The sequence below is a fragment of the Eleutherodactylus coqui genome, chromosome 2 (genome assembly GCF_035609145.1).
Source record: "Eleutherodactylus coqui strain aEleCoq1 chromosome 2, aEleCoq1.hap1, whole genome shotgun sequence".
NCBI lineage: Eukaryota > Metazoa > Chordata > Amphibia > Anura > Eleutherodactylidae > Eleutherodactylus > Eleutherodactylus coqui.
Genome location: NC_089838.1, coordinates 341,697,113 through 341,719,372, shown reverse-complemented (window position 1 = coordinate 341,719,372; position 22,260 = coordinate 341,697,113). Strand labels below are relative to the sequence as shown.

At 55.1% G+C, this 22,260-nt stretch overlaps 1 protein-coding gene across 1 annotated transcript; it reads right to left on the bottom strand.

Moving 5' to 3' along the window:
* Window positions 1-642: 642 nt before the first annotated feature.
* Window positions 643-21,005, bottom strand: ENO3 (enolase 3). Its single transcript, XM_066593900.1, has 12 exons — window positions 20,858-21,005; window positions 19,470-19,560; window positions 19,186-19,281; window positions 19,049-19,107; window positions 12,992-13,061; window positions 12,779-12,912; window positions 12,434-12,656; window positions 12,029-12,226; window positions 11,699-11,900; window positions 11,162-11,270; window positions 1,384-1,442; window positions 643-1,197 (listed from the first exon to the last, which is right to left on the bottom strand). The coding sequence occupies exons 2-12, from the start codon at window positions 19,552-19,554 to the stop codon at window positions 1,128-1,130; spliced, it is 1,305 nt and encodes a 434-aa protein (XP_066449997.1). The 5' UTR covers window positions 19,555-19,560; window positions 20,858-21,005; the 3' UTR covers window positions 643-1,127.
* Between the last annotated feature and the right edge of the window lie 1,255 nt (window positions 21,006-22,260).

The following is a 22,260-nucleotide window of genomic DNA, read 5'->3' as shown; positions in this document are numbered from 1 at the left end:
CGGACCGCCGGGATTCAGGTAAGCGCTGTGCTGTTTGTTTTTTTAACCCCTGCATCGGGGTTGTCTCGCGCCGAACGGGGGGGGGGGGTTTAAAAAAAAAAAAACCCGTTTCGGCGCGGGACATCTCCTTTAAATACTGAACAAGCCAACCTGGCCATAGGTACGATACCAGAACCAAGCTCATCACATAAATACAGTAGTAGAACAAAGCATCGAAGGGCTGACAGCAGCAACTTGGAACATCTGAGAGGAGGATCATTCATGTAGCGCCATGAGATGCTGCCCCTCAGAGCAAGAAGATGATCTGGCCAGGAGGACCTAAGGGGGGATGTTTGCCCCAGCCAATGTTTGCCTGGTGCCCCCTTGCCAGCTGGCGCCCGCACGCTGTGCAGCCGCATATTTCACACATGGCTAAGGCCAACCACAACTCCATCCTAGACAGACAGCCACTGGCATGGAAGCCTCTACTCCATCCTGCCAAACCCTTAGTCTCACTCGCCCCTCCAGGTTTGGGCCTCCCTCCTGTGGACGCCTGTTTCGACATTTTCACAGCTGCTGTTCCTCTGTCACCGGACACCCGGTCTTCCATCTTTCCCTTGAACCACTGCTGATCTTTTATGTTCTAACAAAAGAAGCAAAAAGTAACTTTTGTGTTTTTAGTTTATTTGAAGTATTTGGGAGTCCAGTGGCGCACCTCTTTATAAAGGCGCTCAGAAGTGTCAGATGACTTGCATTATTTAATGGGGTTAGAGCTTTTGTTATAGGTATGTATACCTCTGATAGTAAACTGATTTTGCATGCTGCTGCCATGTTTGGTTTCTGTTTCTACTAGTACATGCCTTATGACATCAGCAGTACATTCTGGTGATGTCATACAGGAAGTTTTTAGATCTTGTGTTGATTGCTTTGGCACATCTATGTGGAGGTGCGGCATGGATGATCCTGCCTCTTACTGCATTACATACTCTATAGGTGTAAGGAATGGACCTGCCGGAGGTTTATTTACACCCCTGCTGATATGTTAAGGTGACGGCAGCCATTTTGGGCACATGATCTATAAAGAAGACTCGTAGTTGGTCGGTGGAGTGTTCGGGGAGCGGCTGATGATGCGGGAGATTCTTCAGTGTTTACTTGGCCCGGGGGTTTCTGAAGTTACGTCCAGCAAACTTCGCTTTGTCGCCCAACTCTTCCTCAATTCTGGAAAAGAGATCAGTGGTGAGACGTGAGGCTGGGTATAGTGTAGGCCAGTGCTATATGCTGCCCAGCGCCCATCCAGTGTAGGCGGCACATGCGCAATATCGCCTGCCTGCTATCGATATATAAATACTAAAATATACAAATGTTCCTACACAGCCCTAAAATATTCAGAGACGCACTCCTCACCTCATCAGCTGGTTGTATTTAGCCAATCTCTCTGACCTGCAGGGGGCGCCGGTCTTAATCTGGAAAGAGAAGGAGCAGGCTATTACTACTTCACATCCCATATACTGTATACAGTCCTTTTCATTTCCACCTCACCTGTTTCGTGCACAGCAGACCTCTTTATCCTGTCCTGTACACAGTCTCTCTCCTCTGTCTCCTGTCCTGTATAGTCTGTCTTTTGCTTCTCCTCTGTCCTGTATACAGTATATCCTATCCATATCCTGCTCTGTCTTGTATACAGTCTCTATCCATTCTGTGTCCTGTATACAGTCTCTATCCTTTCCGCCCCCTGCCCTGTCCTGTACACAGTCTCTATCCTTACCGTGTTCCCCTCCCCTGTCCTGTAGACAGTCTCTACCCTGTCCGTCTTCTCCTCCCCCCCCCCCCCCTGTCCTGTAGACAGTCTCTACCCTGTCCGTCTTCTCCTCCCCCCCCTGTCCTGTAGATAGTCTCTACCCTGTCCGTCTTCTCCTCCTCCCCCCCCCCCCCCCGTCCTGTAGACAGTCTCTACCCTGTGCGTCTTCTCCTCCCCCCCCTGTCCTGTAGACAGTCTCTACCCTGTGCGTCTTCTCCTCCTCCTCCCCCCCCCCCCCCCGTCCTGTCCTGTAGACAGTCTCTACCCTGTGCTTCTTCTCCTCCCCCCCCCCGTCCTGTCCTGTAGACAGTCTCTACCCTGTGCTTCTTCTCCTCCCCCCCCCCCCCCCCGTCCTGTCCTGTAGACAGTCTCTACCCTGTGCTTCTTCTCCTCCCCCCCCCCCCCCCGTCCTGTCCTGTAGACAGTCTCTACCCTGTGCTTCTTCTCCTCCCCCCCCCCCGTCCTGTCCTGTAGACAGTCTCTACCCTGTGCTTCTTCTCCTCCCCCCCCCCCGTCCTGTCCTGTAGACAGTCTCTACCCTGTGCTTCTTCTCCTCCCCCCCCCCCCCCCGTCCTGTCCTGTAGACAGTCTCTACCCTGTGCTTCTTCTCCTCGCCCCTGTCCTGTCCTGTAGACAGTCTCTACCCTGTGCTTCTTCTCCTCCCCCCCCCCCCCCGTCCTGTCCTGTAGACAGTCTCTACCCTGTGCTTCTTCTCCTCGCCCCTGTCCTGTCCTGTAGACAGTCTCTACCCTGTGCTTCTTCTCCTCCCCCCTGTCCTGTAGACAGTCTCTACCCTGTGCTTCTTCTCCCCCCCCCTGTCCTGTAGACAGTCTCTACCCTGTCCGTCTTCTCCCCCCCCCTGTCCGTCTTCTCCTCCCCCCCCCCCCTCGTCCTGTAGACAGTCTCTACCCTGTCCGTCTTCTCCCCCCCCCCCCCCCCTGTCCTGTAGACAGTCTCTACCCTGTCCGTCTTCTCCTCCCCCCCCCCCCCTGCCCTGTAGACAGTCTCTACCCTGTCCGTCTTCTCCTCCCCCCCCCCCCCCCCCCCTGCCCTGTAGACAGTCTCTACCCTGTCCGTCTTCTCCTCCCCCCCCCCCCCCCCGTCCTGTAGACAGTCTCTACCCTGTGCTTCTTCTCCCCCCCCCGTCCTGTAGACAGTCTCTACCCTGTGCGTCTTCTCCCCCCCCCCCGTCCTGTAGACAGTGTCTACCCTGTGCTTCTACTCCTCCCCCCCCCCCCGTCCTGTCCTGTAGACAGTCTCTACCCTGTGCTTCTTCTCCTCCCTCCCCCCCCCCGTCCTGTCCTATAGACAGTCTCTACCCTGTGCTTCTTCTCCTCCCCCCTGTCCTGTCCTGTAGACAGTCTCTACCCTGTGCTTCTTCTCCCCCCCGTCCTGTAGACAGTCTCTACCCTGTCCGTCTTCTCCCCCCCCCCCCCCGTCCTGTAGACAGTCTCTACCCTGTCCGTCTTCTCCTCCCCCCCCCCCCGTCCTGTAGACAGTCTCTACCCTGTCCGTCTTCTCCTCCCCCCCCCCCCGTCCTGTAGACAGTCTCTACCCTGTCCGTCTTCTCCTCCCCCCCCCCCCCGTCCTGTAGACAGTCTCTATCCTGTCCGTCTTCTCCTCCCCCCCCCCCCCGTCCTGTAGACAGTCTCTACCCTGTCCGTCTTCTCCTCCTCCCCCCCCCCCCCGTCCTGTAGACAGTCTCTACCCTGTCCGCCTTCTCCTCCCCCCCCCCCCCCGTCCTGTAGACAGTCTCTACCCTGTCCATCTTCTCCTCCCCCCCCCCCCCCCCCCGTCCTGTCCTGTAGACAGTCTCTACCCTGTGCTTCTCCTCCCCCCCCGTCCTGTAGACAGTCTCTACCCTGTGCGTCTTCTCCTCCCCCCCCCGTCCTGTAGACAGTCTCTACCCTGTGCGTCTTCTCCTCCCCCCTGTCCTGTAGACAGTCTCTACCCTGTGCGTCTTCTCCTCCCCCCCCCCCCCCCGTCCTGTCCTGTAGACAGTCTCTACCCTGTGCGTCTTCTCCTCCCCCCCCCCCCCGTCCTGTCCTGTAGACAGTCTCTACCCTGTGCGTCTTCTCCTCCCCCCCCCCCCTGTCCTGTAGACAGTCTCTACCCTGTGCGTCTTCTCCTCCCCCCCCCCCCCTGTCCTGTAGACAGTCTCTACCCTGTGCGTCTTCTCCTCCCCCCCCCCCCTGTCCTGTAGACAGTCTCTACCCTGTGCGTCTTCTCCTCCCCCCCCCCCCCCTGTCCTGTAGACAGTCTCTACCCTGTCCGTCTTCTCCCCCCCCCCTGTCCTGCACACAGTCTCTACCCTGTCCGTCTTCTCCCCCCCCCCCTGTCCTGCACACAGTCTCTACCCTGTCCATCTTCTCCTCCCCCCCCCCCCCTGTCCTGTAGACAGTCTCTACCCTGTCCGTCTTCTCCTCCCCCCCCCCCCCTGTCCTGTAGACAGTCTCTACCCTGTGCGTCTTCTCCTCCCCCCCCCCCCCCCTGTCCTGTAGACAGTCTCTACCCTGTGCGTCTTCTCCTCTCCCCCCCCCCCCCCCTGTCCTGTAGACAGTCTCTACCCTGTGCGTCTTCTCCTCCCCCCCCCCCCCCCCTGTCCTGTAGACAGTCTCTACCCTGTGCGTCTTCTCCTCCCCCCCCCCCCCCCCTGTCCTGTCCTGCAGACAGTCTCTACCCTGTGCTTCTCCTCCCCCCCGTCCTGTAGACAGTCTCTACCCTGTGCGTCTTCTCCTCCCCCCCCCCCCCCCCCGTCCTGTAGAGTCTCTACCCTGTGCGTCTTCTCCTCCCCCCCTGTCCTGTAGACAGTCTCTACCCTGTGCTTCTTCTCCTCCCCCCTGTCCTGTAGACAGTCTCTACCCTGTCCGTCTTCTCCTCCCCCCCCCCCCCCCTGTCCTGTAGACAGTCTCTACCCTGTCCGTCCTCCCCCCCCCCCCCCCCCCCGTCCTGTAGACAGTCTCTACCCTGTGCGTCTTCTCCTCCCCCCCCCCACCCTGTCCTGTAGGCAGTCTCTACCCTGTGCTTCTCCTCCCCCCCGTCCTGTAGACAGTCTCTACCCTGTGCGTCTTCTCCTCCCCCCCCCCCCCCGTCCTGTCCTGTAGACAGTCTCTACCCTGTGCGTCTTCTCCTCCCCCCCCCCCCCCGTCCTGTCCTGTAGACAGTCTCTACCCTGTGCGTCTTCTCCTCCCCCCCCCCCCCTGTCCTGTAGACAGTCTCTACCCTGTGCGTCTTCTCCTCCCCCCCCCCCCCCTGTCCTGTAGACAGTCTCTACCCTGTGCGTCTTCTCCTCCCCCCCCCCCCCTGTCCTGTAGACAGTCTCTACCCTGTGCTTCTTCTCCTCCCCCCTGTCCTGTAGACAGTCTCTACCCTGTCCGTCTTCTCCTCCCCCCCCCCCCCCCCTGTCCTGTAGACAGTCTCTACCCTGTCCGTCCTCCCCCCCCCCCCCCCCGTCCTGTAGACAGTCTCTACCCTGTGCGTCTTCTCCTCCCCCCCCCCCCCCTGTCCTGTAGACAGTCTCTACCCTGTCCGTCTTCTCCCCCCCCCCCTGTCCTGCACACAGTCTCTACCCTGTCCGTCTTCTCCCCCCCCCCCCCTGTCCTGCACACAGTCTCTACCCTGTCCATCTTCTCCTCCCCCCCCCCCCCCTGTCCTGTAGACAGTCTCTACCCTGTCCGTCTTCTCCTCCCCCCCCCCCTGTCCTGTAGACAGTCTCTACCCTGTGCGTCTTCTCCTCCCCCCCCCCCCCCTGTCCTGTAGACAGTCTCTACCCTGTGCGTCTTCTCCTCTCCCCCCCCCCCCCCCTGTCCTGTAGACAGTCTCTACCCTGTGCGTCTTCTCCTCCCCCCCCCCCCCCCCTGTCCTGTAGACAGTCTCTACCCTGTGCGTCTTCTCCTCCCCCCCCCCCCCCCCCTGTCCTGTCCTGCAGACAGTCTCTACCCTGTGCTTCTCCTCCCCCCCGTCCTGTAGACAGTCTCTACCCTGTGCGTCTTCTCCTCCCCCCCCCCCCCCGTCCTGTAGAGTCTCTACCCTGTGCGTCTTCTCCTCCCCCCCTGTCCTGTAGACAGTCTCTACCCTGTGCTTCTTCTCCTCCCCCCTGTCCTGTAGACAGTCTCTACCCTGTCCGTCTTCTCCTCCCCCCCCCCCCCCCCCTGTCCTGTAGACAGTCTCTACCCTGTCCGTCCTCCCCCCCCCCCCCCCCCCGTCCTGTAGACAGTCTCTACCCTGTGCGTCTTCTCCTCCCCCCCCCCACCCTGTCCTGTAGGCAGTCTCTACCCTGTGCTTCTCCTCCCCCCCGTCCTGTAGACAGTCTCTACCCTGTGCGTCTTCTCCTCCCCCCCCCCCCGTCCTGTAGACAGTCTCTACCCTGTGCGTCTTCTCCTCCCCCCTGTCCTGTAGACAGTCTCTACCCTGTGCGTCTTCTCCTCCCCCCCCCCCTGTCCTGTAGACAGTCTCTACCCTGTGCGTCTTCTCCCCCCCCCCTGTCCTGCACACAGTCTCTACCCTGTCCGTCTTCTCCTCCCCCCCCCCCCCTGTCCTGTAGACAGTCTCTACCCTGTCCGTCTTCTCCTCCCCCCCCCCCCTGTCCTGTAGACAGTCTCTACCCTGTCCGTCTTCTCCTCCCCCCCCCCCTGTCCTGTAGACAGTCTCTACCCTGTCCGTCTTCTCCTCCCCCCCCCCCCCTGTCCTGTAGACAGTCTCTACCCTGTCCGTCTTCTCCTCCCCCCCTGTCCTGTAGACAGTCTCTACCCTGTCCGTCTTCTCCTCCCCCCCCCACCCTGTCCTGTAGACAGTCTCTACCCTGTGCGTCTTCTCCTCCCCCCCCCTGTCCTGTAGACAGTCTCTACCCTGTCCGTCTTCTCCTCCCCCCCCCCCACCCTGTCCTGTAGACAGTCTCTACCCTGTGCGTCTTCTCCTCCCCCCTGTCCTGTAGACAGTCTCTACCCTGTGCTTCTCCTCCCCCCCTGTCCTGTAGACAGTCTCTACCCTGTGCTTCTTCTCCCCCCCCCCCCCCGTCCTGTAGACAGTCTCTACCCTGTCCGTCTTCTCCCCCCCCCCCCCCTGTCCTGCACACAGTCTCTACCCTGTCCGTCTTCTCCTCCCCCCCTGTCCTGTAGACAGTCTCTACCCTGTGCTTCTTCTCCCCCCCCCCCCGTCCTGTAGACAGTCTCTACCCTGTCCATCTTCTCCTCCCCCCCCCCCCCCCCGTCCTGTCCTGTAGACAGTCTCTACCCTGTGCTTCTCCTCCCCCCCGTCCTGTAGACAGTCTCTACCCTGTGCGTCTTCTCCTCCCCCCCCGTCCTGTAGACAGTCTCTACCCTGTGCGTCTTCTCCTCCCCCCTGTCCTGTAGACAGTCTCTACCCTGTGCTTCTCCTCCCCCCCTGTCCTGTAGACAGTCTCTACCCTGTGCTTCTTCTCCCCCCCCCCCCCCCCGTCCTGTAGACAGTCTCTACCCTGTCCGTCTTCTCCCCCCCCCCCCCCTGTCCTGCACACAGTCTCTACCCTGTCCGTCTTCTCCTCCCCCCCTGTCCTGTAGACAGTCTCTACCCTGTGCGTCTTCTCCTCCCCCCCCGTCCTGTAGACAGTCTCTACCCTGTGCGTCTTCTCCTCCCCCCTGTCCTGTAGACAGTCTCTACCCTGTGCGTCTTCTCCTCCCCCCCCCCCCTGTCCTGTAGACAGTCTCTACCCTGTGCGTCTTCTCCTCCCCCCCCCCCCTGTCCTGTAGACAGTCTCTACCCTGTGCGTCTTCTCCTCCCCCCCCCCCCTGTCCTGTAGACAGTCTCTACCCTGTCCGTCTTCTCCCCCCCCCCCTGTCCTGCACACAGTCTCTACCCTGTCCGTCTTCTCCCCCCCCCCCTGTCCTGCACACAGTCTCTACCCTGTCCATCTTCTCCTCCCCCCCCCCCCCCTGTCCTGTAGACAGTCTCTACCCTGTCCGTCTTCTCCTCCCCCCCCCCCCTGTCCTGTAGACAGTCTCTACCCTGTCCGTCTTCTCCTCCCCCCCCCCCTGTCCTGTAGACAGTCTCTACCCTGTGCGTCTTCTCCTCCCCCCCCCCCCCTGTCCTGTAGACAGTCTCTACCCTGTGCGTCTTCTCCTCCCCCCTGTCCTGTAGACAGTCTCTACCCTGTGCGTCTTCTCCTCTCCCCCCCCCCTGTCCTGTAGACAGTCTCTACCCTGTGCGTCTTCTCCTCCCCCCCCCCCCCCCGTCCTGTAGACAGTCTCTGCCCTGTGCGTCTTCTCCTCCCCCCCCCCCCTGTCCTGTCCTGCAGACAGTCTCTACCCTGTGCGTCTTCTCCTCCCCCCCCCCCCCCCGTCCTGTAGAGTCTCTACCCTGTGCGTCTTCTCCTCCCCCCCTGTCCTGTAGACAGTCTCTACCCTGTGCTTCTTCTCCTCCCCCCTGTCCTGTAGACAGTCTCTACCCTGTCCGTCTTCTCCTCCCCCCCCTGTCCTGTAGACAGTCTCTACCCTGTCCGTCCTCTCCCCCCCCCCCCGTCCTGTAGACAGTCTCTACCCTGTGCGTCTTCTCCTCCCCCCCCCCACCCTGTCCTGTAGGCAGTCTCTACCCTGTGCTTCTCCTCCCCCCCGTCCTGTAGACAGTCTCTACCCTGTGCGTCTTCTCCTCCCCCCCCCCCCGTCCTGTAGACAGTCTCTACCCTGTGCGTCTTCTCCTCCCCCCTGTCCTGTAGACAGTCTCTACCCTGTGCGTCTTCTCCTCCCCCCCCCCTGTCCTGTAGACAGTCTCTACCCTGTGCGTCTTCTCCTCCCCCCCCCCCCCTGTCCTGTAGACAGTCTCTACCCTGTGCGTCTTCTCCTCCCCCCCCCCCTGTCCTGTAGACAGTCTCTACCCTGTCCGTCTTCTCCCCCCCCCCCCTGTCCTGCACACAGTCTCTACCCTGTCTGTCTTCTCCCCCCCCCCCCCCCTGTCCTGCACACAGTCTCTACCCTGTCTATCTTCTCCTCCCCCCCCCTGTCCTGTAGACAGTCTCTACCCTGTCCGTCTTCTCCTCCCCCCCCCCCCCCCTGTCCTGTAGACAGTCTCTACCCTGTCCGTCTTCTCCCCCCCCCCCCCCCGTCCTGTAGACAGTCTCTACCCTGTCCGTCTTCTCCTCCCCCCCCCCCTGTCCTGTAGACAGTCTCTACCCTGTCCGTCTTCTCCTCCCCCCCCCCCTGTCCTGTAGACAGTCTCTACCCTGTCCGTCTTCTCCTCCCCCCCCCTGTCCTGTAGACAGTCTCTACCCTGTCCGTCTTCTCCTCCCCCCCCCCCCCTGTCCTGTAGACAGTCTCTACCCTGTCCGTCTTCTCCTCCCCCCCCTGTCCTGTAGACAGTCTCTACCCTGTCCGTCTTCTCCTCCCCCCCCCCCCCACCCTGTCCTGTAGACAGTCTCTACCCTGTGCGTCTTCTCCTCCCCCCTGTCCTGTAGACAGTCTCTACCCTGTGCTTCTCCTCCCCCCCTGTCCTGTAGACAGTCTCTACCCTGTGCTTCTTCTCCCCCCCCCCCCCCCCCCCCCCGTCCTGTAGACAGTCTCTACCCTGTCCGTCTTCTCCCCCCCCCCCCTGTCCTGCACACAGTCTCTACCCTGTCCGTCTTCTCCTCCCCCCCTGTCCTGTAGACAGTCTCTACCCTGTGCTTCTTCTCCCCCCCCCCCCCCGTCCTGTAGACAGTCTCTACCCTGTCCATCTTCTCCTCCCCCCCCCCCCCCCCCGTCCTGTCCTGTAGACAGTCTCTACCCTGTGCTTCTCCTCCCCCCCGTCCTGTAGACAGTCTCTACCCTGTGCGTCTTCTCCTCCCCCCCCGTCCTGTAGACAGTCTCTACCCTGTGCGTCTTCTCCTCCCCCCTGTCCTGTAGACAGTCTCTACCCTGTGCGTCTTCTCCCCCCCCCCCCCCCCCCCTGTCCTGTCCTGTAGACAGTCTCTACCCTGTGCGTCTTCTCCTCCCCCCCCCCTGTCCTGTAGACAGTCTCTACCCTGTGCGTCTTCTCCTCCCCCCCCCTGTCCTGTAGACAGTCTCTACCCTGTGCGTCTTCTCCTCCCCCCCCCCCCTGTCCTGTAGACAGTCTCTACCCTGTCCGTCTTCTCCCCCCCCCCCTGTCCTGCACACAGTCTCTACCCTGTCCATCTTCTCCTCCCCCCCCCCCCCTGTCCTGTAGACAGTTTCTACCCTGTCCGTCTTCTCCCCCCCCCCCCCCCCTGTCCTGCACACAGTCTCTACCCTGTCCGTCTTCTCCCCCCCCCCCCTGTCCTGCACACAGTCTCTACCCTGTCCGTCTTCTCCTCCCCCCCCCCCCCTGTCCTGGAGACAGTCTCTACCCTGTCCGTCTTCTCCTCCCCCCCCCCCCCTGTCCTGTAGACAGTCTCTACCCTGTCCGTCTTCTCCTCCCCCCCCCCCCCCCCTGTCCTGTAGACAGTCTCTACCCTGTGCGTCTTCTCCTCCCCCCCCCCCCCCTGTCCTGTAGACAGTCTCTACCCTGTGCGTCTTCTCCTCCCCCCCCCCCCCGTCCTGTAGACAGTCTCTACCCTGTGCGTCTTCTCCTCCCCCCCCCCCCCCCCGTCCTGTAGACAGTCTCTACCCTGTGCGTCTTCTCCTCCCCCCCCCCTCGTCCTGTAGACAGTCTCTACCCTGTGCGTCTTCTCCTCCCCCCCCCCCCGTCCTGTAGACAGTCTCTACCCTGTGCGTCTTCTCCTCCCCCCCCCCCCCCTGTCCTGTCCTGCAGACAGTCTCTACCCTGTGCGTCTTCTCCTCCCCCCCCCCCCCCGTCCTGTCCTGTAGACAGTCTCTACCCTGTGCCTCTACTCCTCCCCCCCCTGTCCTGTAGACAGTCTCTACCCTGTGCTTCTTCTCCTCCCCCCTGTCCTGTAGACAGTCTCTACCCTGTGCGTCTTCTCCTCCCCCCCCCCCCCCGTCCTGTAGAGTCTCTACCCTGTGCGTCTTCTCCTCCCCCCTGTCCTGTAGACAGTCTCTACCCTGTCCGTCCTCTCCCCCCCCCCCGTCCTGTAGACAGTCTCTACCCTGTGCGTCTTCTCCTCCCCCCCCCCCCCGTCCTGTAGGCAGTCTCTACCCTGTCCGTCTTCTCCTCCCCCCCTGTCCTGTCCTGTAGACAGTCTCTACCATGTGCTTCTTCTCCTCCCCTCCCCTCCTGTCCTGTCGACAGTTTCTACCCTGTGCTTCTTCTCCTCCCCTCCTGTCCTGTCCTGTAGACAGTCTCTACCATGTGCTTCTTCTCCCCTGCTGTCCTGTCCTGTCCTGTAGACAGTCTCTACCCTGTGCTTCTTCTCCTCCCCTCCCCTCCTGTCCTCTCCTGTCCTGTAGACAGTCTCTACCCTGGCCGTCTTCTCCTCCCCTCCCCTGTCCTGTCCAGTGTCTATCTTTAGCTTCTCCTTACCTGTCCTGTACACAGTCCAACTACCAGGTCTGCAATGAAGGTGTCTTCTGTCTCTCCAGAGCGATGGCTGACCATCACACCCCATCCGTTGGTCTGAGCCAGTTTACAGCTGTGAAGATAAACATTGTCACAGTGTTAACGTACTTTGTGTCACCGCAGGCCCCAACTCCCCTCCCCTCCACGCTGAATGATCATGGAGGTAAGTATTACCCTACTGACTATAGGGCTAGATATATAGACTCAGTAGACACCCACGAACCACTATAAACCCACCGACCACCAGGGATATAACTATTGACCCACTACCACCAGAGATACAAGCACTAATGCACTTGCTGCGTGATTGCTGATATAGCTTTAGTATAGAAGAGGAAGATGAGAGAGAAGAGCAGAGGTGTAAGCGTTACCCACCAGACACCCACTAGAGGCCACTAATGGAATTTGGCCGTGAGTACTTCTTGCTATTTACTCTATACCAAATATAAATCTGCTGAAGAGATATACGCATCCCATCTACACAGCCCTGCAGATACATACGCCTGGATAGACTCTGTGACCGATCCGATCTGGTTGACCTTCAGCAGGAGGCAGTTACAAGCCTTCTGCTCTATTGCTTTTTGGATCCTCTTTGGGTTTGTGACGGTCAAATCATCACCGACTACCTGGATATCAACAGTGGACAGAAAATTCTTCCAGTTATCCCAATCATCCTGGTCAAAGGGATCCTCAATGGAGACCACTGCCGGGAAAACAGGATAAGATCACCCATGAGTAGGATTGGTAGCACATAGCTCCTTTCTGCATCGCCCTGCAGGGGAAGGGGCAGACGCATCACTTCCTTCTGTCGTGGCAGGTAACGTCCCTTACCCGGGTAATTCTTGACGAAGGACTTGTACAGGTTTCCCAGCTCTTCACCACTAATATAGCGGTTTGGGTCGTCTGGTGATTTGAAGTCCAGATCATATTTTCCTTTGCGGTAGAATTCAGAGGCCGCCACGTCCATCCCGATGACAATCTTATCTGGGTAGCCGGCTTTCTCAATGGCTGCTTTCAGGAGCTCCAGAGCTGCAGAGACACAAAATGGCATTGATTTCCTGCTGATCTCTGATGGTGACTCCATTATATTGTGTCTGTTATATCTGCTGTCACTATTATACAGTATAATGTCACAGTAAGCGATGGGCACACATATGCGTTAGCACCGACACTAAACGACTGGAGGGGACATCCCTTATAGACTTCACTTCTGACTAACGTTTGCATCCGTCTCACCTTCATTGTTCTCCAAGATGTTGGGAGCAAATCCACCCTCATCACCCACGTTGGTGGCATCTTTGCCATACTTGGCTTTAATGACGGCCTTCAGGTTATGGTAGACCTCCGCTCCAATACGCATGGCCTCCCGGAAGGTTGAGGCCCCCACAGGCAGGATCATGAACTCCTGCATGGCCAGCTTGTTGCCGGCATGTGAACCGCCATTAATGACATTGAAGGCCTGAGAAGAGACAAAGCAAGAGGAGATTCCAGTAGGAATGAAGGGGACTGTGAGAGAATGAGGAGATGGGGATGAGGATAATTTATAGTTTGGGGTTTGAGTGCGTGATGATGAATACTCACAGGGACAGGGAGAATGAGATCGGGGTTTCCCGCCAGGTCGGCGATATGTCTGTAGAGGGGGACGCCTTTCTCTGCTGCACCAGCCTTGCAGACGGCCAGGGACACCCCCAGGATGGCATTAGCACCAAACTTTGCTGAAAATGAAGAGCATAGAGGATGTTTCCGGGCGGCGGCTTGTCTCCCACAGCTCCACTTCCTATATTTCATACTCACATTTGTTCTCGGTCCCATCAAGTTCCAGCATCAGTTTATCAATCTTCTCCTGCTCCACTACGCTGAGTTTCTATAGGGACAGATGCCAGAGATGAGAGATGTCACCCCAGTCACCTGATCCCAACCTACCGCAGGAATGTGAGGTCAGTGTGTCCCATCTCTTTACTCTGTATGATCACAGCTCATACACAATCCTAGTGTCGGTGTGACTGACGGCTTCCCAATAGTTCTAGGATATGCAGGCGAGGAAAATGATGAATTGGTGGGCAGTCATGGATGGGTTTATCTAGAACACATGTGTCTCTCTAATGAGTAAATGTGATGTGGATGGTTAATGGATATTAACAGAGTTATGGCCGATGCTTTCCTGGATAGGAGTTTTGAATGGATTTATGTTGGATTGTGGAGGGATGATGTATGCATGTCGGATTATGGATGGATGGGGAGATGGAGGAATAGGTGGGTGGATGGATGCATGCGTGGGGAGCTAGATGCCAAGGTGGATTGATGGCTGGGTGGGTGTATGTAGAAATAAATGACTGGATGGGTGGGTGGAGGAGAGGAAGAATGAATGGATGGAGCAGTGGATTGACAGGAGTGGAGTAAAGATGGGTGAGAAGAGGACAGATGGATGGCTGAGTGGAGAAGAGATGGATGGGTGAGCGGAGGAGAGATGAACGGGTGACTGGAAGTGAGATGGACAAGTGAGTTCAGAAGAGATGAACGGGTGATTAGAGTGAATGGAAGTGTGATGGATGGGTAAGCGGAGGACAGATGGATGAATGAGCAGAGGAGAGGGGGCTGGGTGAGTGGAAGTGAAATGGATGGGTGAGTGGAGAAGACATGGGTGAGCAGAGAAGATATGGTCAGGTGAGTGGAGGAGAGATGGGTGAGCAGAGGAGGAATGGTCGGGTGAGTGGAGGAGAAGAGATGGGTGAGCAGAGGAGAAATGGTCGGGTGAGTGGAGGAGAGATGGGTGAGCAGAGGAGAAATGGTCAGGTGAGTAGAGGAGAGATGCTGTGACATGTGAGACAAGTAGAGATGATGTGATGAGTGAGCGGAGAAAAGATGAACAGGTCAGTGGAGGTTAGATGGACAAACAAGTAGAGAAGATGGACAGGTAGGCGGAGTAGAGCTCCTCATCAGACCCTGCGCCGTCAGACTTCAGACCATCAGACCCCTCACCACCAGATCCGTCATTGTCAGACTTCTGATCATCAGAACACTCACAACCAGATCCCTCATTGTCAGACTTCTCACCATCAGACCCCTCACCACCACATCCTCATTGTCAGACTTCTGATCATCAGACCCCTCACTACCAGATCTGTCACAATCAGACTTCTGACCATGGGACCCCTCACCATCAGAATTCTGACCATCAGACCCCTCACCACCACATCCCTCATTGTCAGACTTCTGACCATCACACCCCTCACCACCAGCCCTATGACCGACCATCAAACCCCTTGCTACCAGATCCTTCACCGTCAAACATCTGATCATCAGACCTCTCACCACCAGATCCGTCACTATCAGACTTCTGACCATCATGCTCCTCACCAACAGATCCATCATTGTCAGACTTCTGACCCTCAGACCCCTCATTGTCAGACTTCTGACCATCAGACCCCTCACCACCACATCCTCATTGTCAGACTTCTGATCATCAGACCCCTCACCACCAGATCCCTCACTGTCATACTTCTGACCATCAGACCCCTCACCATCAGACTTCTGACCATCAGACCCCTCACCATCAGCCCCCTGACCATCAGACCCCTCACCACCAGATCTGTCACAATCAGACTTCTGACCATGGGACCCCTCACCATCAGACTTCTGACCATTAGACCCCTCACCACCACATCCCTCATTGTCAGACTTCTGACCATCAGACCCCTCACCACCAGCCCCCTGACCATCAGACCCCTCGCTACCAGATCCTTCACCATCAGACCCCCTTACCACCAGATCCCTCATTGTCAGACTTCTGACCGTCAGACCCCCCACCACCAGCCCCCTGACCATCAGACCCCTCACTACCAGATCTGTCACAATCAGACTTCTGACCATGGGGCCCCTCGCCATCAGACTTCTGACCATTAGACCCCTCACCACCACATCCCTCATTGTCAGACTTCTGACCATCAGACCCCTCGCTATCAGATCCTTCACCGTCAGACATCTGACCATCAGACCCCTCACCACCAGATCTCTCATTGTCAGATTTCTGACCATCAAACCCTTCACCACCACCAGCCCCCTGACCATGAGACCCCTCACCACCAGATCCCTCGTCAGACATCTGATCATCAAACCCCTCACCACCAGATCCCTCACTATCAGATCGCTCACCACCAGATCCCACACCATCAGACTTCTGACCATCAGACTCCCCACCACCACATCCCTCATTGTCAGACTTCTGACCATCAGACCCCTCACCACCAGCCCCCTCACCATCAGATCTGTCACCGTCATACTTCTGACCATCAGACCCCTCACCACAAGCCCCCTGACCATCAGAACCCTCACGACCAGATCTGTCACAATCAGACTTCTGACCATGGGACCCCTCACCATCAGACTTCTGACCATTAGACCCCTCACCACCACATCCTCATTGTCAGACTTCTGATCATCAGACCCCTCACCACCAGATCCCTCACTGTCATACTTCTGACCATCAGACCCCACACCATCAGACTTCTGACCATAAGACCCCTCACCACCACATCCCTCATTGTCAAACTTCTGACCATCAGACCCCTCACCACCAGCCCCCTGACCATCGGACCCCTCGCTACCAGATCCTTCACCGTCAAACATCTGACCATCAGACCCCCTTACCACCAGATCCCTCATTGTCAGACTTCTGACCGTCAGACCCCTCACCACCAGCCACCTGACCATCAGACCCCTCACTACCAGATCTGTCACAATCAGACTTCTGACCATGGGGCCCCTCACCATCAGACTTCTGACCATTAGACCCCTCACCACCACATCCCTCATTGTCAGACTTCTGACCATCAGACCCCTCACCACCAGCCCCCTGACCATCAGACCCCTCGCTATCAGATCCTTCACCGTCAGACATCTGACCATCAGACCCCTCACCACCAGATCTCTCATTGTCAGATTTCTGACCATCAAACCCCTCACCACCACCAGCCCCCTGACCATGAGACCCCTCACCACCATATCCCTCTTGTCAGATATCTGATCATCAAACCCCTCACCACCAGATCCCTCACTATCAGATTGCTCACCACCAGATCCCTCACATCAGACTTCTGACCATCAGACTCCCCACCACATCCCTCATTGTTAGACTTCTGACCATCAGACCCCTCACCACCAGCCCCCTCACCATCAGATCTGTCACCGTCAGACTTCTGACCATCAGACCCCTCACCACAAGCCCCCTGACCATCAGACCCCTCACTACCACATCCATCACCATCAGCCCCTTCACCACCAGATCCCCCACTATCAGAATTCTGATCATGACACTCCTCATCACCAGATTCCTCACCGTCAGTCTTCTGACCCTCAGACCCCTGACCACCAGCCCCCTGACCTTGAGACCTCTTACCACCAGGATACCTCTTTGTCAGACATCTGATCATCAGGATCCTCACCACCAGAGCCCTCACTGTCAGACTTCTGACCATCAGACCCCTCACTACCAGATCCCTCACCATCAAACTTCTAACCATCAGACCCCTCACCACCAATCCCTAATTGTCAGACTTCTGATCATCAGACCCCTTACCACCAGCCCACTGACCATTAGACCCCTGACCACCAGATCACTCACTGTCAGACTTCTGACAATGAGACCCCTCACTACCAGATCCGTCACCATCAGACTTCTCACCATCAGACCCCTCACCACAAATCCCTCATTATCAGACTTCTGATCATCAGACCTCTCACCACCAGATCCCTCATTGTCAGATATCTGATCATCAGACCCCTCACCACCAGCTCCCTGACCATCAGACCCCTCACCAGTAGATCCCTCATTGTCAGACATCTGATCATCAGACCCCTCATCACCAGATCCCTCATTGTCAGACTCCTGACCATCAGACCCCTCACCACCAGATCCCTCACTGTCAGACTTCTTACCATCAGTCCCCTCACCACCAAATCCCTCATTGTCAGACTTCTGATCATCTTACCCATCACCATCAGATCCCTCACTGTCAGACTTCTGACCATCAGACCCCTCACCACCAGCCCCCTGACCATCAGACCCCTCGCTACCAGATCCTTCACCGTCAGACATTTGACCATCAGACCCCCTTACCACCAGATCCCTCATTGTCAGACTTCTGACCGTCAGACCCCTCACCACCAGCCCCCTGACCATCAGACCCCTCACTACCAGATCTGTCACAATCAGACTTCTGACCATGGGGCCCCTCACCATCAGACTTCTGACCATTAGACCCCTCACCACCACATCCCTCATTGTCAGACTTCTGACCATCAGACCCCTCACCACCAGCCCCCTGACCATCAGACCCCTCGCTATCAGATCCTTCACCATCAGACATCTGACCATCAGACCCCTCACCACCAGATCTCTCATTGTCAGATTTCTGACCATCAAACCCCTCACCACCACCAGCCCCCTGACCATGAGACCCCTCACCACCATATCCCTCTTGTCAGACATCTGATCATCAAACCCCTCACCACCAGATCCCTCACTATCAGATTGCTCACCACCAGATCCCTCACCATCAGACTTCTGACCATCAGACTCCCCACCACATCCCTCATTGTTAGACTTCTGACCATCAGACCCCTCACCACCAGCCCCCTCACCATCAGATCTGTCACCGTCAGACTTCTGACCATCAGACCCCTCACCACAAGCCCCCTGACCATCAGACCCCTCACTACCAGATCCATCACCATCAGCCCCTTCACCACCAGATCCCTCACTATCAGAATTCTGACCATGACACTCCTCATCACCAGATTCCTCACCGTCAGTCTTCTGACCCTCAGACCCCTGACCACCAGCCCCCTGACCTTGAGACCTCTTATCACCAGGATACCTCTTTGTCAGACATCTGATCATCAGGATCCTCACCACCAGAGCCCTCACTGTCAGACTTCTGACCATCAGACCCCTCAATACCAGATCCCTCACCATCAAACTTCTAACCATCAGACCCCTCACCACCAATCCCTAATTGTCAGACTTCTGATCATCAGACCCCTTACCACCAGCCCACTGACCATTAGACCCCTGACCACCAGATCACTCACTGTCAGACTTCTGACAATGAGACCCCTCACTACCAGATCCGTCACCATCAGACTTCTCACCATCAGACCCCTCACCACAAATCCCTCATTATCAGACTTCTGATCATCAGACCTTTCACCACCAGATCCCTGACCATCAGACCCCTCACCAGTAGATCCCTCATTGTCAGACATCTGATCATCAGACCCCTCATCACCAGATCCCTCACTGTCAGACTTCTTACCATCAGTCCCCTCACCACCAGATCCCTCACTGTCAGACTTTTGACCATCAAACCCCTCACCACCAGCCCAATGACCATTAGACCCCTGACCACCGTCAGACGTCTGACTACCAGACCCCTCACTATCAGATCCCTCATTGTCAGCCTTCTGACCATCAGACCCCTTACCATCAGCCCAATGACCATTAGACCCCTGACCACCAGATCCCTCACTGTCAGACTTCTGACAATGAGACCCTTACCACCAGACCCATCACCATCAGACTTCTGACCATCAAACCCTTCACCACCAGCTCCTGACCTTCAGACCCCTCACCACCAGATCCCTCACCGTCAGACTTCTGATCATCAGAACTCTCACCACCAGACCCCTCACCACCAGATCTGTCACTATCATACCCCTGACCATCAGACCCCTCACCACCAGATCCGTCACCGTCAGACATCTGACCATCAGATCCCTCATTGTCAGACTTCTGACTATCACACCCCTCACCACAACTCCGTGACCACCAGTGTATTTGTCATGCGCTCTTACCTTCTCAAGTAAGGCTGGGACGATAGTCTTGTTGATGTGTTCTACAGCCTTCTGGACGCCTGTGGGGAGTAGCAGTGGTTAGAGAACATGTAGAGAATAGGAGTGATAGTAGAGAGTGATTGTCATGTCCAGCTCACCTTTCCCCAGGTATCGGGATTTGTCCCCGTCTCTCAGCTCTAGAGCTTCATATATTCCTGTTGAGGCTCCACTGGGGACGGCTGCTCTAAACCGACCTGTAGTAGTAAGGACACCGTATAAGAAACAGCGAGCAATCTACCTCCTGAAACCCTCTGTGCTCCTGTGAACTCCCATCATATCAGTGCACATCTCTTCTGAAATACTCAGCCTCGCCCCTCCAGGACTAAGACCCCTGTTTATCTTATCTTAGTGGTTGTCATTCTATTGTTGACGATAGATGCACCTTTCCCGGTGTACAGGTCCACCTCCACCGTAGGGTTTCCCCTGGAGTCCAGGATCTCCCGAGCGTGAATCTTCTGAATAGACATGTTGCCCTGAAGGGAGTGGTGAGCGGAGATAATAGTCACACAACTACAATAATACCAGTATATCCAAATACCAATCACATGACTGTATACTAATACTGATATACCCTGAAACTGATCACATGACTATATGATACTGATATACACTAATATCAATCACATGACTGTGTAATAATACTGATATACCCAAATAATGATCACATGGATAGATGATAATACTGATATATCCTGAAACTGATCACATGAGAGTATATAATAATACTGATATACATTGATAACGATCACATGACTGTATAATAATACTGATATACCCTGAAACTGATCACATGACTATATAATAATACTGATATTACCAGATACTGATCACATGACTATATAATAATGATATACCCTGAAACCGATGACATGACTATATAATAATACTGATAGCCGCAGATAATGATCACATGACTAAATAATAATACTGATATACCCTGAAACTGATTACATGGCTATATAATAATACATATATACTGGCTGTGTATACAGTCCTGTAGATGTAAGCAGCGGCTTGGGTTGTATGTGAAGAATTTTAATTGGCATCTAGAATTATCTGGGCAGCTTTATAAATAGCCGAGGAAAAAGTCACTGGAGACAAATAAAGGTCAGGACAGATATAACCACAGGCAAAGGTTACCGGGGCTGTGACATTGACCTCATTGGCCCCATCACAGGTCCATACAGGACCCCTGTATCTACAATATATAATCTCCGGTGGCAAATATATAACATATATACCGGTAGTATATAGTGTGCAGTGCAGGCAAAAATGTCTAATACACAGTATATAATATGCCGAACAGGTGAAGAGTCTACATAACTTACACTTTATAAATTACCGTGCAGCTGTGGACATATAATAAACTATATATAATATAGTATACAATGTGTAGTGCTGGCGGGAAACATACACTGTGTAATGTCCAGTGGAGATATACAATACACGTAGGGAGTCGATATAATATAGCACGGAACTTATAATGGAGGGGGATATATAATATACAGTATATAATGCAGAGTGCAGGCTGAATATATCGTATATTATACAGTGCAGATATCATTATGTAACATACCATATATACTGCACAGAGTCAGAGTAAATGTTCATCCACATTGTATGATATACAGTGCAGATATGATGATGTTCTATGCCGTGCAGTAGTGAATATATAATAGTATGTAATATACAGTGCAGTGGTGACTATAAAATACAGCATAGAGTGCACATATATATAATAGCAGAGATCTGATATGTAGCAGCTCTTACCCGGGTGTGAGGGTGTCGCTGGCCGCTGGGTAATGTGACAGCTCTGTACAGCGCCCTCTTATATAGAGGGGGGAAGACACAAAGAGCACTCAGCAGGCAGGGGGCAGACCCCAACACTGTACACACCAGACATACAGTTAGCCTTTGGAAGTCCCTGGATTTCTGCAGTGATAAAAGTGTGTCTGACTGTATCCAAGTCACAAGCCTAGACAAACACAAAGTAACCACACAGACAGCTGGACCTATGCAGGGAGGGAAAGTATTAACCCTTGAATTTGATATCCTGTAGGTTTCCCTTTTAGCAGCAATCACCAAATGTTTCCTGTAGCTGTAATTAAGATCTGTACAACGGTGAGGATGAAGTTTGGACTCCTGCAAACGTGTTTTAATTCATCATTTCTGGGATGCCTTGTTTGCACAGCCCTTCTCAGGACATGCTACACTCACCGTACAGCATCTCCACGGGGTAAAGATCAGGATTCTGATTTGGCCATTCCAAAATACAAATCTTAGATAGCATAAAAAACATTTTATTAGTAATCAATTCAGAAATCCAGGCAAGTCCAAAGGGTTGACATACCTTTTCTCGCAGCTAAATCTAACCTACACAAAGTGCTGTGATGCCCCAGATGCCCCTCTTATTGTCTAAGAATCACCCTTAAGCAGGGTAATATAATCAAAGGGCCATAAATGGCAGAATCCATACTGCGTCCATAGAACCCCACTGCTGTAATAGATGCATAACACCTCATTTCCCCATCAGACCCCGCCCCCTCCTATGATCCGGGCCCATCTAGCGCCTTCCTGTGGTGTCTGCTCACATGCGCACATCATTCTTGATCTCTTGCTACAGAATCCAATGATAATTCTGATTTCAGTCAAACCTGAAAAACCCAACTTTAACAAGAAAGAGATCTCAGCAGCACACCAGATAACCACGGCAGTGGGAGAGAAAAGAAGAGGCTTTAAGGGTGCACGCTCACCGTAGGGCCCGGTCTTCAGGGATCCCGAAAGCCAGCAAACGAAATGAAATATGCAGGCAGCACCACATAGGAATCTTTCAGAAAGTCATCAGTTGAATTAAAATCCAAGTTTCATCTTTATTTGTTGAGACTCCAGCCGTTACAGAACTTCCAACGTTTCGTCCGATGCAGTGGACTTTGTCAAGCAAGGTCAATCAGGGTAAATGTCCAAATTCTCTCTGCTGCCACTAGTGGTCACTCAAGGCATTTGGATTTGTCATTGCATTAAATAGCAGCTGTATACATTTGCATGTACTGGGCTCCCCCTAGTGGTAACTGCATGCAGCTAGAATTTTATTAAGTGACTCTACAGCTATGTGAAAAATGTTTTATTCTAGACTGTCTTCCACCACAAAGAGAAGGAACCTGCAACTGTTGGAC